Genomic DNA, 17,963 nt, shown 5'->3' with positions numbered 1-17,963 from the left:
TAATCCATCAAAGTGCATCTCCCAAGCTCTGGTGTAAATCTGTATAGAAAGGCTACTAATGAATGGGAGGTACAATTTAACACTGTTTCTCTCCTTCGTCTCCTGCAGCTTCAACTTGGAAGCAGGATACGATTTCTTGCACATCTATGACGGACCCAACTCTCTCAGCCCCCTGATCGGCAGCTTCTATGACACCCAGTTGCCGGAGAGAATCGAGAGCAGCAGCAATAACCTCTTTCTGGCGTTTCGGAGCGATGCCTCAGTCAGCAATACCGGATTTGTGATCCATTACACAGGTGGGCCTCAAGATGCCTTTATTGTTGCCATTGTTACATCTATGTCATTTTCCAAAGCTGTGGAAACTTTGGTTTGGGAGGATTACCATTCCCAGAATGTCTCAGAGAACATGGCCACTGGCCAAGCTGGTTGAGCGCTCTAGAGAGTTTTGTCCAAAATCTTTGCCCTTTTCCAAACTCTGCAGATCTTTATCCTACTCTTCTTTACTGCATGTCATTTGGCCACATTTACGTCAGCAATACAACAAATGTCTATGTTGTTTGCTGCTTAGAATCAATAAGCGCTACGTAAATCAATCTCTGGTAGGGCAGAATAGTCACAGAAGAATCAAAACTAGGAGAGGAACAAGGGCTGCGTTTGCACTTTAGAAGTAAAGCAGTTCGACACCGCTTTAACTACCATGGCTCAATGCTATTGGGATTTGTAGTTTTGTGTGTGTGTTTGTGTGTTTCTGAAAAGCAGAATGCATCATGAATGCATTGTTTGACAGAGTGTATTGGGGGAGGCCAAAGCTTCAGATTTTACCTCTGCACCCCTGCTTCCCATTGGATTTTCCAGCCAGTTTAGCTGTTGTGGCTTCTTCCAAAAGATACTGGGAGAGGGTAAGGAGGATTATAATTATTGGCCAGAGATCCCTAGGTATCTCCCCCTTTACAAGATTATCCTCCCCAAGAGAGGACTAGTGTTAGGTCCAGTAAGCTTAAACATACCCAGTGTTTCTGTATGGAACTATGATTTCCATCCAACAGAGATGCTGTTACTTGCAAGATGACTTAGTTTAATGAAGGCCCTTGTCTGTACTCTGCGTTGTTGACACTGGTTCAATAAATTTCAACCCCGGTTTCACACTTTGAACGTTGCAGTAAATAAATCCAATGGTACAACTGCAAATTTCTGAAATGCAGGCACTCATCATGATGCAGACATTCCCAAAAAGAATTTCCAAAAGGCATACAAGTGTGTTGATCCATATCCCCAAGCCAGCTCTAGCTGTTTTCATCTCCTTTAACAATAGTAAACTTTTAATAGACTTCTCAAAACCAGGCCACCATAAATACTTTGCATTGCGAGAGGGAAATGGAAAATCCACCTGAGCTTTTTCTGAGTATTGCATCTATGTTCAAGAGGGAGCAGGAGAGTTGGATGGGTCAGCAGCCAATGGCCTGAATTCAGTTGGTTTCTCTCCACTACAGTAGACCCATTGAATCACATAGCTGGCATCTTTTTGGTGTTTTACACACAGGTACACTCCCTGTGTTGTGTGTTTTTTGGCCATGGTATAACCTCTGTATTCAGTTCACAGTTGCATACTCAACATTTTGTGAGTGTAACTGTTGTACATTTTTCAGTGATGTGTAACTATTCCTCATTGCCTTCAATGTACCATTGGGATTCACTGGGATTACAGCAGGTGCCATCCCCAGCTAGGCAATTGGTTGCTCAATGTCAGTATTAAACAGAAGGGTAGTATAATGTAACCCCCACTGAACTTGACAAATTGTTGAATGATAAATCAGCACGGGGTTAATTTCCATCAGTTCAGTGGATCTTTTTCTAGTTTGGACATGATGGTGGTGGTGGTGGTTTTGGGTTCCTGTCTGCAATAGGTCTCATAAGAGCCTCATCTTTCCTGCTAGTCAAAATGTCATGGTGCTTTGTCCCTGAAAATTCTGGCTTCGTTCCTAGGGATGAAGTTCCTCACTTGTTTTATTCTTTCATGCAAGAATGAACGGATTCAAAACTTTTCTCCCAGGTGGGTGAGACTATGAGACGTCTTGCATGGTTTTTCCTGATTTCTCACCATGTAGGACTTGTTTGTGAAAAATTCATTTGAGCCAGAAAGTGGGGAGTCCAAGATATGAAAAATCTTGTGGAGTTGACCATTTTCTCTGTAGAGTCTCTCAGTAGGTGAGGGCACCCTGTCTCAGCGACATCTACATCCCTATCCACTATGAAACCAAGGCCTGTTACAGACTGCCAAAATAAAGCTGCTTCGGGTCTCTGTGGAGGTATGCTGTTTAAATGATGCATGCAACCAAACAATCCGGAAGCTGCACCAAAACTGCACTCCAGTGCTTAGGAATGGAGTGTGGCTTTGGCGCGACCTCCGGACTCTTAGGACCCATGCATCATTTAAATAGCATACCTCCAAAGAGACCCGAAGCAGCTTTATTTTGGCAGTCTGTAACAGGCCCAAATAAACCAAAGGTTTAGGGGAATTCAGGTGCGATTATCTTAGGATAAACTAATCTCTCAGCAAACCTCAGGCCAGTGACCCATAAGATTATTAAAATCCATCAAGGAGCTCCCACGATGCCTCTCCCCTCCTTCCTCTTCTCTAAGTCCATCTCCATACTTAGCTATAAAATACTCGAGCAAAACCCTAATGATGAATTATTCACATACAGTCAATTAAAACTTAAATGATTCTCTTTAAGAACGGGTGGCTTTGCCTTTGGATTTGCCTCCCTGCCCATCTTGGGCAAAGCATGCCACTTTAAACAAAATGTGCCCTGATTAAGTCAGTGCTATTATGTGGTGTAGAGTAGGGGGGAAGCATTTCTCTCCTCTCCATCCCATCCCTGCTTTCTTTCCATCACTCTCTTGAACACACCTATGGAGCTATTCGTGCCTATATGCCACCCACCCCTGGGAACCAAGGAGTGAGGATTTAACTTTGCTCATTAACTTCTCCATGCATGCAAACATTTCCAGTGAGTTGGAGGCACTGCAAATAGCCAAAAGTTTGAGAACTAGAGGGAGGGAGGGAAGGAATAAAGGAGAGAGGAGGAGAGAAAGCAGAAAGGCATATATGCAAGGGAGAACTGCAGGCCCCTCTTGGGCAGGCTGGTGCTGCAGGACTCATATGCAAGTCATATACTTCTTGCTGGCTTTGGTTTCAGCAAATGCATCTCATTCTGGGCACCCCAATTCAAGAAGGATGTAGACAAGCTGGAGCATCTCCTCCTCTGCACCATTAGTGAAATGCATTTTGAAATTCACTAATGATGCAGCGGAGGGTGACCAAAACGGTGAAGGGTCTGGAAGCCATGAAGCCCTTTGAGGAGCAGCTTAGGGAGCTGGGGGTGTTTAGCCTGGAGTAGAGAAGGTTAAGAGAAGACACGATAGCCATGGTTAAATATTTGAAGGGATGTCGCGTTGGGGATGGTGCAGTAGTGTTGTTATTTTCAGTGAAGGCTGAGGGGTTCTGATGTTAGTACGGCTGTGGAAGGGAGATTTGCAAGGTGAGGTACACTTTCCCAATGTAGGTGCAGTACCTTGGATAGCGCTTTAAAGTTTGGAAGTTTCAAACTTGAAACTCCAGAGTCAATTCACTGCTCCACTGACCTCAGAGCCATCACCCTTCATCGATTATTTGTTGTGGGCAGACAGGCTGTCTCACCTAGTCTGCTTCTTCCAATAAATCACAAACATCGTGCTGTCAGTACAAGTTGCTGGCCAAGTAAACAGGCCGAGAAGTATCCAACCTGAGCCACACATTCCAGCAGGCATCACACTTCTGCATGTATTATTCTGTGCGTGCTGCTGCAACTAGTTCTTCATTACAACATTTATTTGGGCAAAATTGAGCAGGCTGAGGAGTTGTGATGAGTTAGTAAATAAGGCTGTGTGCATCATGCAACCTGACCTGTATCTGCTAATGAAATGGGATCAGGGAGCACAGTTAAGACTAAATGAGTGAAAGAAGTTGTCGCCTAAACTTTTGAAGACTTGGTCTTCTTTCTCAGATGGAAGTCTGAAAATGCTCATGCCACCAGGTTGTTTCTTTCAGATAGTCTCAAATGTGCTACAAGATACCTTCGCATACTTCTATCCCAGACTAACACAGCTATGACTACATCCGCACTGCAGAAATAATCTGGTTGGATACCACTTTAACTTCCATGGCTCAGTGCTATGGAATTCCGGGAGTTGTAGTTTGTTGTGGCACCAAAGCAAAGGTCTCCCCACCCTTGATTCCTCTTCCCCCCCCCCCCATAGTTGTCCTCCCTGTCCACCCACAAGTTGTGGGTATTGACCATAGGCTACAACATGCCATACCAAAGTGCACCATGCTGAAGCAATGCTTAGTTAAGGCAAAAATAGGGTGTGTGTTCCCGCCTTAAGAAACTTGTTAGTCTTATTGGATCTCTCCTTCCTTCCAAATTCCTCATGTTTTGCTGGAGGAGAAATCCTCAGGTGTGTTCCTTATTTTGAGTTGCAGCTCTAAGTAGAGCAGTGGCATTAAGGAAATGATGTGGAATAAAGACGCGGCCAAATGAAAGAAAAGGCAGCCACTGCAGGTGAGGCAGAGAGCATGCTTTGCATCTATCGGCCGACTTGATTTTTGAGATAGAGGAAGGGAAACGGAAAGGTGGAAAGGGCCTCAAGGAGACACTACAAACCAGGTTAATACAAAAGATGCCTGGGAAGTACCCCTCTTCCCTCCCTTTTCCCCAGCAGCCGATGTTGTGCAAGATGGTATTATTTTATTCTTCTCCAAACAAGCACAGAGCCAGAGATCAAGAGGTACGGCAAAGATGCCTGACAGCTGGGTGGGAGGCAGAGTGTCAGGTTGAAGCTGTAGCGGCTTCTGAGATGAAAGGCACCCCGGCTCTTCAAAATAACAAGAAAAAGTCAAGAACGGTCATGGGAAGCCTGAAGGGGTGAGAGTTTTCTTCAGTGTGGGAAAAGGGCCCTGTAATAATATTCTTTAGAAGTTGATACTGCCGACACAAAAAGACAGGCACGATATTGGAAGGGCTTACGAGAGACCTCTGAATGTCTGTGGGGTGGCTTTCTTGCTATCTGATGTCCTCCAAGCCAACTTTCTTTGGAATGGGTTTATTAAAAGGGCTGTCCTCTTTTCCGGTTGGTCATATTTCCATCTCTTTAGCTCCTTCTGATGTTACCGTAGGTAGTAGCTACCACATGAGTTTCTCTCGCTCTGCTACAGTGATGCTGAAAGATCTAGACCACATGGATTGGCCACATGGAGGCATGCTTATGAGATGGCTACTCCCCCCCCTAACTACATACATGCACACACATACAACCACCAACACCAGTGATGCCCATTCTAGGAACTGGTGTAGTATCAACATAAGACTGTATTATAGTGTGGATTCTTCTTGCATGGCAGAGACCAAGGGTCCTCCATCTTTGGTCCTCCAGAAGTTTTGGACTTCATCTCTGACCATTAACCATGGTGACTAGGGTTTCTACAAATCTGACATAAAGGACCAAGCACTGAGAGCTACTAGCTTAGCTCTTACGAGGACTGCGTGAGAGGGGCATGTCGCACAACCCAAAGCTAAGGGATCCATTGCAAAAGGTCTTCCTATAGACCACCCTGGTGAAGAATCCTGAAGAGGTCCACCCTCTTTTTTTCCATAGGGATGTACATTGTTCCTTATTTCATTCTCACAGGCAAGAATGAGAACCTTCAGAACTTTTCTCCCTTGGATCAGATCATTGGTTTTGGCTTATGCACTTGGGCCCAACCAGTTTAGATGTTCAAAAGCCTTGGTGGAGACAATTGCTTTAGGGGTAACAAGGTTTTGTGAGAGGCAGTTTCCATTTGCAGCCTTCAGTAGCTCCTCTCAGACTGTCAATACTCAAAGCGCATCTGCCTTCATCTGTTGCCTAGCAGAATGAATGCCACTAATGGCGCGGAGGCAACTTGCACAGAAGTTAACAATGCATAAATCCCAATCTTTTACAGCTAATGAGGGTCCTCTAACAGGACAGGTTTTGAGCCTTCTGAGAAGAAAAGGGGGAGATTTATTTTATTCCTTTGAAGAAAAGAAACTATGACAATCTAATTCCAAGGCACATTTTTCTGATTGTTCCTGGACCGTATCACTCACAATTAAAATAAAATACAGTAAAAAAAAGCCCCGGGCTTTCAATGAGCAATGTGTTTCAATGACAAAAGCTCTGGATTAATCAAAGCTCCTAATTATATTTCACATACACACATGGAGATAAGAAGCACATTGAAAATAAAAGGGAGACTTTGGGATTCAAGATTTGTGGAGTGTTTTAATACAATGCGCCATCTGACAGCGAAGCCCTATGTATGTCTACTAGATGTAAGTCTTGTTTATTGCAATGGCGCTTATTCTCTGGTGTGTCCCTTTGAAAGAGAAAATACTATGCCAAACACAGAGAACAGAATGGGGGGAAATACACTGGTTTTGATACAACTCCATGTAATCATCCTGCAAATAACTTGCCTGAGTTAAACAAAAGATTAATGATGAAGACGGCCCAAAGCTCAATAGTAGGACTGTTTAAGAAATGTATTTTTTGCACATTCTAACACAAACTAATCCATACTATAGAAATTAATGTGCAGACCAGAAGTTATTCAGTAGCCTTTTCATTATCCAAATATCCCCAAAAATCAATTACTTTGAACATCCTTTACCTGCTTCCAGGTCCATCATGGGGTTTGCTTATATAGCAATGTAGATTTACACAGCGCTGTAAGCGATAGTGGACACATTAATGGATGTCCCCATTGAATAAACAGTGTTTGCACTCATGCTAGAAATGCAGACTGTTTGGTCCATTTTTTAATTGCGTCAATGTTCCTGAATGCATTTTCTGCACGTTGGAAAGGCCAGCGATATATGGATATCTGGCTTGCCCTGTTGTGCATTTGTCAGAGAAGTACAGAGTTGGCTAAATCCATTTTTAAAAAAAGTAAACCAAAAGCCTAAACCAAGTGAATTTCTCACGCATCCCTATTTTTAGCTGTTTTACCAGCATTCTTCTTCTGAAAGGTACATTCAGCACTTAGCAGAACAATAGAGAAATGATCACAGCGAGGGAGCAATTAACATTCTGGCAATTGTTTTCTTTGTTGCAGAAAACCCCAGAGAATCTTGCTTTGATCCCGGCATGATTAAGAATGGGACCCGGGCTGGAAGTGAGTTGAAACTTGGGTCAACTATCACCTACTATTGTGATAGTGGCTACATGATCGAAGGGGCATCTACCTTGACATGCATCATGGGAGGAGATGGAAAGCCTGTGTGGAACAAGCCACGGCCGGTGTGTACGGGTAAGTTGCAGTTGAGTATGACGTTGAGCATCTACTTGCATTGATACACAGATGGATGTGAGTCCTGGCTAGAGCAGACCCATTAAATCAGTGGAAGTCATCTGTGTGTTTGACTCTCCATCCAACTCAATGGGTCTACTTTGGTTGAGACGAATAAGCAGGGTTCAAACCATAAGGCTGTTATTTCCAACCAAGGCAGCATCGGTGCATGGTGACCCTATGAATGAGTGTAGTCAAATGGCAACGTAGTAAAATGCATAGTACAATGGCGTCGCAAAATGGTGCCCCTTCTATAAAAGGCCAAAGCAAGGTTTGCTTTGGGGATTCTTTTTAATATTTTCAAACCATTGATGGTTGAATCTGTGGACGCAGAATCCGTGGATACAGTGGACCGACTGTATTTTATCTTAGCACCTTGAGCAGAATTGTATGCTTGTTTTGTTTTTTATTAAGTGCTCTACAAAATTTACAAATGGTAGCACAGTGGAAACCATTCACATCCAGACCTTTATTTTAGCTGTGCCTTTTGTTTCAGTGTGTCAAGAGCCACCTTGACTGGCTTAAGAGTGGGATGTCAATATACAGTAAAATAGGTTTGTAAATGCTTGTGCCCTCGAAGCGCTCAATCTGGATGGACAAGCCTTCCAGTTTTGCTTCCTTTCCAGTTTTGTTTTCTTTAAGCCTTTGGATTTGTGTCAGATATTTTTATCCTGAATGAGGAGGAAAAAATGCAAACTGGGCTAAGTTTTTTCTGAGCAATGAAAGGAAATAAAATTCATATTGGATTCTAGAGACTGGCTTAAAAAGTGGTCCTCCACATCCCACCTCATCCCAAAAATTGACTTGCTTACACATCAAGGCCCTGCAAGTCAATACTTCACATCGCTGAGAATATTTAATGGAGCACACCATCCATTGAGATCAAAAAAGTAGTGGAGGGCAGGTGGGGAACTTGCACATTAAGGTGTTCTCCCCTGTAGTCAATAGTAGTGTTCCTCATGAAATATGCATCGTGCGCCACCTCTGCTTAGAGTGAGTTCTGTATTTCCATAATGAGAGACTGCAACATGGCAACCCTGGGCCAGTATTGCATTGAGAGAATGCACAAGGAGTACTCTTTGGAAAGAAAAGGGATAGAAGTAGGAGGAGGGACATGTTCCAACTATCTGATTTTCATTTTCTTTTTAATCTTCCTCCATTTCAGCACCATGTGGAGGACAGTATACAGGATCGGATGGCGTTGTCCTGTCTCCAAACTACCCTCGGAACTACACCAGTGGACAAGTGTGCCTGTATTTCATTGTTGTGCCCAAAGACTATGGTATATATATATATATACTGGGTGTTCTTGAACAACATTCACCGGAGGGAGGGTCCAAATCAAGGTTGGGATATTCCAGGTATAAAGGGGCAGGAATGACTTTCCTATGAAACCTTGGAAGGGCTATCCTCTGTACCAAACCCTTGATCAAATGAAAATATTTTGCACTGTGAAGTCGAAGGCTTTCCATAGTTTTTTGTGGGTTTTTCAGGCTATGTGGCCATGTTCTAGGAGAGCTTGTTCCTGATGTTTCACCAGCATCTGTGGCTGGCATCTTCACAGAGCCAAACCGGCTTCAGGAGGAGATGAGAAGTGGCACTGTGCAAGCTCATTTTTGCAAAGATTTGCAAATGTTGCCGCCAGCTTTGCTGTTAAAATTTCCTAAGGAAGAGGGACCAGGGAGCTTGTGAATCTGTAAACGGCCATTTACAAGCTGCAAATAACAGATCTTGCAAGTGAAAAACAAGTGATGACAAACAACAAGAATTTGAGCCTCAGGGCTTCATGGCAGAAAGCTGCTGTTATGCTTTGAAAATACATACATACACACACACACACACACACACACCCCTTCAAAAAGTAGCTTTTAAAAAATGATCTAATGATCTCCCTGTTCTTTCTTTTCCCACTCACTTTTTTTTTTGGGGGGGGGGGGGAGAAATTCCACTTGTTGTCCCAGGCATATTTACAGTGAAAACAATAATTTGGAAGGGAGAAAAACTAACTGTATCTAGTGTGCCGCTCCTGGTCTCCATTCGAACATCCGCTATTTCTGTACAACCCACACTTATTTTCAGTGGGATTTCTGATCTCAGAATTCAGTGCCATGCATCCACACTGAAGCAGGTGGACACATGTCACTGTCATTGACTAATATGGGTTTGAGCTCCTTTGTTTTACCCATCCTATAAATTGGGAACTAAGACCTCTGTCTAAATTTCCATGCAGGAAAATATATTTTGTGAGGATGTCTGTGTGAGGATGTCTGTGTGTTTGAATGACAAGCTAGGAGCGCTAAAGATGGTGTACTATCCTTGGGTGTTTGTGTGCCTTCAAGTCATCTTGTTGACTTGTGATGGCGCCACGAATAGTGTCTTCTCCAGCAAGGAACACTCAGAGTTGGCTTTGCCTGATCCTTCCTCTGAACCGTAGCCTACAGACACTGGTATTCGTTGCTGAAGTCCCATTCAGGTGCTGGTCAGGGTTGACCCTGTTCAAATTCCAAGTTCAGACAGGATCTGGTGCCTTTGGGGAATTTCGTCATTCTGGGGCTTTCTTCAGTCTCAAGTTCTGGCCCATAAACCTCATGGCCTGAAAAACTTGCACACTGGTATCCATACCTCAAAGCGCTTGTCTAGAATTTCACAGGATTTGACTTGCAGTGATTCCTGGAGGCAACTGAGCATAGTCCCCAATGAGATGGAGTTTTGGTGGACTTAAACTCCGCTCTTGTGGATTTTATAAAAAAAAAACTGAATACCTTGTGGTGTTTAATCTCTTCCCCTCTTCTGGCTCTCATTCATCTCTTCCTTTAATTATATCTCCTTTTCTTGTTGTGTTTCATCAACAGTGGTGTTTGGTCAGTTTGCCTTCTTCCAGACCGCTCTCCACGACATCATTGAAGTTCACGATGGTCCTAACCAGCATTCCCGTCTCCTGAGTTCTCTTTCTGGTTCTCACACCGGTAAGGATTGGTTGTTTCTTCCTCAGAGACAGGTAGACTTTCAAAGATGAAACAGGAGCGTCACCTAGGTTTGAGGGCTATAGACAGATCTGAATGAACAACTGGTAGATTCTATATGCTATTTTCCAGCCATTCTTGGCAGAATATCTTTTCAATTCTGAAATGGCTTGTTGGAAGATAGCAAAGAGAATATTTTGTGGTTGTCTGATAATCTGAAGACATGTTCCAGAACAACTTACAGATCCACAACAAGGGCTGTCTTCTATCCTTAGTCCTCCCTGTTCTTTAGAAGGAGAGAAAAAATCTGTAGGGTATTGAAAAAGCATACCCTACAGTTGTCCCAATGAAGCAAGGACAATCCCAATTACTCCTCGGTCATCAAATGTTATTCTCTGGCAAATACAGTCAGCCCTCCACATTTGCAGCTTTAACTTTTGCAGATTGGATTATTCATGCATTTGATTAATATGTCCTTCTATGTAAGCTCTCCAGTGTGACTCTGCCAAACATTGACTATAGAGTCGTGCTGGAGGACCCAGAGATTCCTAGAGAAAACACTTCTCTAGACATTTGTAGGTATTCCAGCAAGTTTCTATGGTCAGCTTCCAGCAGATGTTCAACACAGAGGTGCACTGGAGGGCCAAGAGACATTTATTTATTTATTTATTTATGAATGAATGAATGAATGAATGAATGAATGAATGATAGTTATACCGCACTCTTCAGTCCTCAAGGCTCTAGCCCTCAAGGCTTTTCTCCCAGGCATATCTTCACAATGTTTTATTTTGCTGCAGGTTTTCTTTTGCCTTTATTTGCCGTCTTGCCAGTGTTATGTCCTCGGTGTTATTACGTGCTAGTTTTATCCTTGTTTCACTGTTTTATATATATTATATATAGATAGATATATAGATATATAGATATATAGATATTGTTTTTATTCTTTGTTCCTCTCCTCCCTCAGGTGAATCCTTGCCTCTGGCCACCACCAACCAAATACTGATCAAGTTTAGTGCCAAAGGCCAAGCCACTGCCAAAGGTTTCCATTTTGTCTACCAAGGTAAGTGGAGAGACCTATTCCTCCTCCTCCAAAAAGTGGGCCATGGTTCTATATCGCATCACGTAACTTTATGCATACCTTCTTACATAGCAGAGATGCTCCAGAGCCCTCTGAGTGAATTGCAAAGATATGTCTCACCAAAGAAGTTAAATGACCATTGAGCTCTGCCAGTGCGCATTGTGTCTTGATGTGGATCAGTGACCAATATACATCCCAATGCACATCAGTCATTTTGCTACCTGTAGTAATGTCATGGCATCCCCTTGCTGGATATAGACATTGCAAAATTGCACAGATGTAAGCCCAGTTATGTAGATGTAAGTCCCTTACTGAATTCTAGCCATGACCAGTCAAACTAGACTAATTGAAATAGAGGACTTTACTGGGTCGATGGACCAATGTGTGTCATATACAATGGTTGATTATGGATAGAACCATCATCTCCCCTGCCTCCCCTTCATTTCATTTATATCCCACCTTTTCCCTATGACTGGGACTCAAGGAGGCTTACACATTAAAAAGGTTACAGTTTAAAACATACAGGATACAGATAGCCTTAAAACTGAGTTAAACTATTAACTATATTTTAAAAAATGCTTTTAAAACATGCAGATTTTTAAAAAAATGAAAGTTAAGCAATACAGTTTAAAATAACACAGCTCTTAAAAAGATCTCGAAAAGCCTGTCTCACAAGTCTTTGCCTGCTGATGGAAAGACATGGGTTTTGCATGAAAGAAGCCCTTTGTTAAATGTTCATAAATAGTCCCCTAAATGGATAAATCCTCAGAAAATGTGCAGACACTTTTCAACTCTAACCCAGCAGGGAGGAAACCTTTGAAATGTTTCTTTGTAAGTGAAGATTTACATCTCTAAAGTTAACTGGTCATCTGAGATAATGTTCTTTGACTATTGTCAACCATGGCGGCGCAACCTTCATCAGAGAACATGCCCTTGTCTAAAGGGGCCTTGTCTCTATCACTGTATGTAGATAATGAACAACAGATCGCTTCTGTCCATGTGCAAAGTGCCTTTGTGGCATTCAACCTAGATGCCTCCCATTTATCAGTGAAAACACTGCTTTTTTCAGATGCTTGTGACAGTTCTGCTCTCCAAAAGAAATTCTCTCCCTGCGGTGTTTTTCAAAGCCTTAATTGGGAAGCTCTAATTAACGACAATTCTAGTATATGTGATTTATCCCAGTAGGGAAAACAGACAAAGCCATCAGACGTCGCTTCTCCACGAGGGCTTTGTAATTTTGGATAGCCCCTGGAAATCCTGGGAAGCTTGGAGTAGTTGCAAGCCAGTGTCACCCCAGGAAGGCTCGACCCTGATTCCTTTTGACGCTTTCTTTTGCCCAAATCAGAGAACCTTTCAATCGACTCTCCTTCTAATTATGGGGGGATTTTTGATAGTAATTGTTAATGATTTAACCGAATCAAAGGCTTTGATGAAGTCAAATAAAGATTGCCTCCTTCCCTCCGGAGGGTTAATTGCAACCTGAGCTGCACAATCGTCCTTGATTGCCTCTTGGAGAGACATAACAACATGAACAGCTCTCTTCCAGCATTTGACCTCCCTAAACACACATCAAATGCCTTTCTCTTTTTGGCTCAGTCCACCTTTAATGGCTAGCCCACGTTTCCCTCTTCAAGCCATGTATGTGAGATCGTGGGTAGCTTAGACACATCAGTATGATTTGGGTGTGGAAGCTTTTAGCAAGCAGGAGTCCAACAGCCAAGCCTAGCAGACCTCTTTCTGGGTTCTATGGGGACAACTATAATTGAACATTGAACCCAAATACCCTAAAGGCACCAGAACCCATATGATTTTGGAAAGTAAGCAAGGTTAGTACTTTTGAGAATGTCATTTAATGCCAGGTGCTGTAGGATATATTTCAGCCTGGCAAAAATATATATCTAGAGTATTCCTTGCCTATGGAAACCCTCTGGAATTCATGGCATCACAAAAGGTCGAGCCCTTGGCCAATGGAATACCTCTGTGCCTATTTGTGTTGGCATGTGCCCATCAAGACCACAACAGGATATAGCCTACAGCACCTGGGATTTATTGACAGTCTCCCATTCAAGGACTAACCAGGGTAGACACTGCTTAGCTTCCAAGATCAGATGGGATCTGGTTATTTAGGTCCTACCTATGTTCTCCATGCCTATGTTAATTTGAGTTTGGCACATCCAGTTCTCCTAAGGACTGCTCTTCCCCTGTTATCCTCCTCTATGCGTATGTCTGTGTTCTCTCACCCTTCTCTCATTCTTCCCTTTTTCTCCCTCTGTGAAATTTTCAGGAGAAAGAGAGCTCCTTTCTTTGAGATTTCTTTGGGATCTATGACAGGTGCATTGCTTGACAGAGAGATGCCCTGATCTTTTTCTTGTCCCAGACTTCATTTCATTCACATCCAAGAGACCTGCTCAAGAGTCCAACAACCCAAGTTCTCTGTACACAATTACTACATCAAGGGTTTGGTTGTCTGAGTTGTATATTCCATGGTGTAACTTTCTCCTTCCCTATGTCTTTTAAAGCGGTTCCCAGAACCAGTGCCACACAATGCAGCTCTGTTCCAGAGCCCCGCTATGGGAGGCGCATCGGCAGCGATTTCTCCGTAGGGGCTGTGATCCGGTTTGAGTGCAGTGCTGGTTATGCCCTCCAGGGATCCCGAAGCATTGAGTGCCTGACCATGCCTGGAGCCCTTGCTCAGTGGAATGCCTCTGTGCCTACTTGTGTTGGTATGTATCCATTGAGCCCACATCAGGAGTGGGAGAACAAGTCAATCAGTCAATCAATCAGTCTTTGTCATAGATCAGCACAGGGGCTGGGAGTAGCTAAACAAGAGCCCATAGCTGAGACTTGTTCTCCTATTCTAGAGAGCTTTCATTTTTTTCATCCTTCTTGTACAAGTTGGCATTTTGTTCTGGCTCGGAGAAGAGTGATGGTGGCAGCTAGTGGCTCCCGTGCCGACGAGACAATGAATCCACTCTCCCTTTTTGGTTTGAACTTTAAAGGAGTTACTCAAGGTGCTGAACTCCACCACTCAAAATAGCTCCTTTAAAGTTCAGATTGAGGCCAGTTGCGAATCAATCTGGATTGGGGTGAAAGCAATTCTTCGCAGCTCTGTTAGACCATTAAGCTGCCAGAGGTGTGTGCAAAGGCAGGGAATATCCTGCTGGTTAGCTGGACATGGAAGAACCATGCTTTTCACAAGCCCTGTGAAACAGGCCAGAGAAACTATTGTTATGTATAGAGGGGATGGAAAGACACAGAAGTGTGGAGCCATATTCCGCACCCCAGTCTGGAAAAGAAAGAGATTTCTGTGCTCCTCAAAATGGTAAGTTTTGAATCTGCCACAACAACAAACCCACAAAGCTCTCCAAAAAAAATTGGGACAGTTGTTACATGGTGAAAATTTAGCACAGCACGACATAGCATGTGGTTTAGTTCTGTTTTGTTTTTTTCCAACTGGAAAGTGATTTGGGGAATTGGGAGCAAGTTTACTGTTGATAAAGGCTAGCAGCCTGCTAGCGATTAGCCGGGAAGGCATCAGCCTACATTGCAATTGATCTGTCAAGAGTCTCGCTTGTCTGTTGCAGTGCCCTGTGGGGGAAATTTAACGGAGCGAAAAGGCACCATTTTATCCCCCGGATTCCCTGAACCCTACCTGAACAGCCTCAACTGTGTTTGGAAAATTACTGTCCCCGAAGGTGCTGGGATACAGGTAAAGCATTCAAGGAACAGATTTTTAAAAAAACTTCACCAGGCTGGGGCATTAAAAGTAACTCTGGGTCCCACTGCACCTAGATCTGTGTCCAGCAGTTGGAAACATTTAAGCCTGAGATGCAGGGATGTCATGATCAGCTGGAAATCTTGAGAAGGTTGGCTTATCGTAAGCAAAGCCGCATGCTGGAATTCCCTTCCCAGCATCTCATGGGATATTCTTGGTTTATTTCTCTAGCTTGCTGGGGGAGAAGTAAGAATGAGTGCCAGGTTTGGTTGTCTCAGTAAACAAACCACAGGTGGTGTTTCTGTGGTTCGTTTAGGCACTCGCAGTGGTAACAGGTGGCTTCCATAACTGTGGGGCTCTCAGTCCTCTCTCAGTTTTTAAGGAACTATCCAATAAGTTAAACCCTATCTATCAAACATGTTTGTCAGCTTAGGGGCTGTGCAGACCGGCAACTGCCTCCATCTTCACCAGATCAGGGTCGTGGCAACCACACACGACAGCTCCAATCTGGTTTTTGTGCCCTGGAAAGGGCATCATAGCCACCTGTGTCATGGCTTTATGGCGCTCCTTTGGTGCTGTGTCATGTAGACTCAGTGGCAGAGTTGCATCGTGTTGCTGTGCGCCATATGGTGCGGCATCACGCCAGCCTGGAGGCAGAGTCAGGGTGTGTTGTGTGTCTTGTAGACTCCATGCCCTAACTCCACCCCCAGGCTGACCAAACATGCCAGTGTGCACAGCCTCTTAGCTAACTCCTTTAAGGTTTGGATGAATACCCAGAGCAGAAAACACAATGCAGTGAGAGCAGTAGTCAGAATTCTGGCATATCTTAACAAGCAAAATTGTGATTGTGTTTGTGCTCAGGGCTCTACTTTTCCATTCCAGAGGCCACTTTAAAGTGATGGTGTTTCCAAATGAGCCTGCCCATGTTCCACAGTCGCTCAAAGTGGGGCTGGGATGAGTGGGATAGTTTGCCCCACTGCACAAAAGGGGTGCGCTGTCTTGGGCTCTGTGCATAGCATTGGTCCCTACCCCTCCCTTTTCACATGGAGCCTGCACATGGATGGATTCTTCTACGAATCAAGATCTTAACCTCATATTCTGCCCCAAGCTCCATTAGCACTCTGAAAGGCCTTGTCATGTACCATGATTTTCAGAGGCTTCTCTCCAGGTGATCTGTAGTGAGGCGGGTCATGATATTGGAGATCTTCTCTGTTCAGGCACCCTGTTTGTGGAATTGCCTTCCTGGCTTCTTCCTACTTTAATACCTTTTAAGACCATTATATTCTCCAGTGCTTTTGAAGCCTAAATTTTATTGTTTTGTCGATTAGTCATTGCTCCCTTTGAGAAGAAACTTAGTAAGGTATTACATCCTTAGTGATGACTAAGGCGAGTCTCACAGATTGTAATGGAAACTCAGTAAGTCCAGCCTAGCCATGCAACGCCACATTAACTTGTGCATCATGCTAATTTTTGTTCCCAGAAAATAGAAATATATTACAATAACTGCTCTGCTCATATGAGCAAGCAGGAGAGTGAGAGCGAAACAGTTAGCAACCATAAGTAGATATTTTGCAACTTCCAGAGCTGGCAAGAATCGTCCTTTTGTTGGGTGCTAAAGTTTAAATTAACAGATTTGTTTTGTTTGAGGTAACCTTTTTTAAGAGAGAGAAAAACACAAAATCATGGCTAATTTTGCTCTGGATTTCTTGCGAACTGTTTCCATTATTTTTAGTAAATCCCAGAGGCATGGCAAAGGAGAAGGAAAGGGGGGCTAGCTTGTTTTAGCAAAAAAAAAAGCAAGACTTGTTTAAACCGTCGAGATGATGTTGCAAAGCATTTGGCACTCCTGATTTCAAGGGGAGAATTCATTTCTTAATTTAAGCAGTGGAAGCAAGAACTGGAGAGAAGGAAACCAGGTTTCCATTAAGTGACATCCTTTCTTCTTCTCCTTCTTTTTCTTATTCTTCTTTTTTCTCTCTCCTGTAGTTTGGAAACCAGTGCTCAGTGCAAATATCCTCTGCAAAGCTGCTAATGGTTTTTGGAACATGTGCAACAAAGCTAAAGGGAGAGCAGGGGGGAGAAATTGAGAGAGTAGTAAAGATATTTAAGGAAGACATCTCTTTATTCACTAAAGCCCTCCCTCCCTTTCCCCCCAATTCCTTCTGAGCAGAGGTTTTTTTACCTTTCTTCCAGAGAACTCAGAGTTCCTTAGAAGCTTATTAAAGGTTCCTGAATGAAAAGATCAGTAGTGACAGATCCGCTGTCTAAAAGATAGCCTGCCTGCTGCCACTGCTCTCCCCCCCCCCCCCCCCCGTGGTTCACAGCTGCCAGGAAAGGCTGAGCATTTTCTTGGGCACCATTTGAACAGGCAGTAGCCCTATCCAGCAAGCATCCAACACTGGCTGAACACAAGCCCTGGACGATGCGCCCAGATTAGAAAGGGATGCAGTCTGCCAGTTGTGTTAGGTTCATTCCTGGTAAGAACTATCCCAAGTTTGCAAAGCTTTTCATCACTGCACTGGAGTTTAAACATTTTGATTTTGTGAGAAAGCAAGTTGGCAGCTGACAGTTCTGCCAATCCTGGGAGGGTGCTGTGAGATCTAACTCTCACTGGACATGTGCAGACCCCCTCAACCATGTCTGTCATGTTGAATTACAGTTCTGGTTTCTTTCCTTTCCCTGACAGATATATGGGTCTAAATCAGGGATGGGCAATTGTGTGGGATCCAGGGGGCAACTCCCCTTCCTAGGATAGCAATAGCAATAGCAAGTACATTTCTATACCACTTATCAGTGCAC

The 17,963-nt window shown here is 43.6% G+C and overlaps 1 protein-coding gene across 1 annotated transcript in view; it reads left to right on the top strand.

The window, feature by feature from the left end:
* Positions 1 to 17,963, top strand: part of LOC149305054 (CUB and sushi domain-containing protein 2-like) — a 460,431-nt gene that overhangs the window by 364,768 nt on the left and 77,700 nt on the right. The window contains exons 29-35 of the mRNA XM_089478213.1: positions 109 to 296; positions 7,175 to 7,369; positions 8,574 to 8,690; positions 10,261 to 10,374; positions 11,336 to 11,431; positions 13,969 to 14,172; positions 15,034 to 15,158. Of these exons, the coding sequence (XP_089334339.1) occupies positions 109 to 296; positions 7,175 to 7,369; positions 8,574 to 8,690; positions 10,261 to 10,374; positions 11,336 to 11,431; positions 13,969 to 14,172; positions 15,034 to 15,158 (1,039 nt within the window). The remainder of the gene's footprint in view (positions 1 to 108; positions 297 to 7,174; positions 7,370 to 8,573; positions 8,691 to 10,260; positions 10,375 to 11,335; positions 11,432 to 13,968; positions 14,173 to 15,033; positions 15,159 to 17,963) is intronic.

This window comes from Sceloporus occidentalis, unplaced genomic scaffold (assembly GCF_023333645.1).
Source record: "Sceloporus occidentalis isolate IW3139 unplaced genomic scaffold, rSceOcc1.0.p SCAF_13, whole genome shotgun sequence".
In the NCBI taxonomy this organism is placed as follows: Eukaryota; Metazoa; Chordata; class Lepidosauria; order Squamata; family Phrynosomatidae; genus Sceloporus; species Sceloporus occidentalis.
This window is presented reverse-complemented; position numbering and strand designations above follow the sequence as displayed.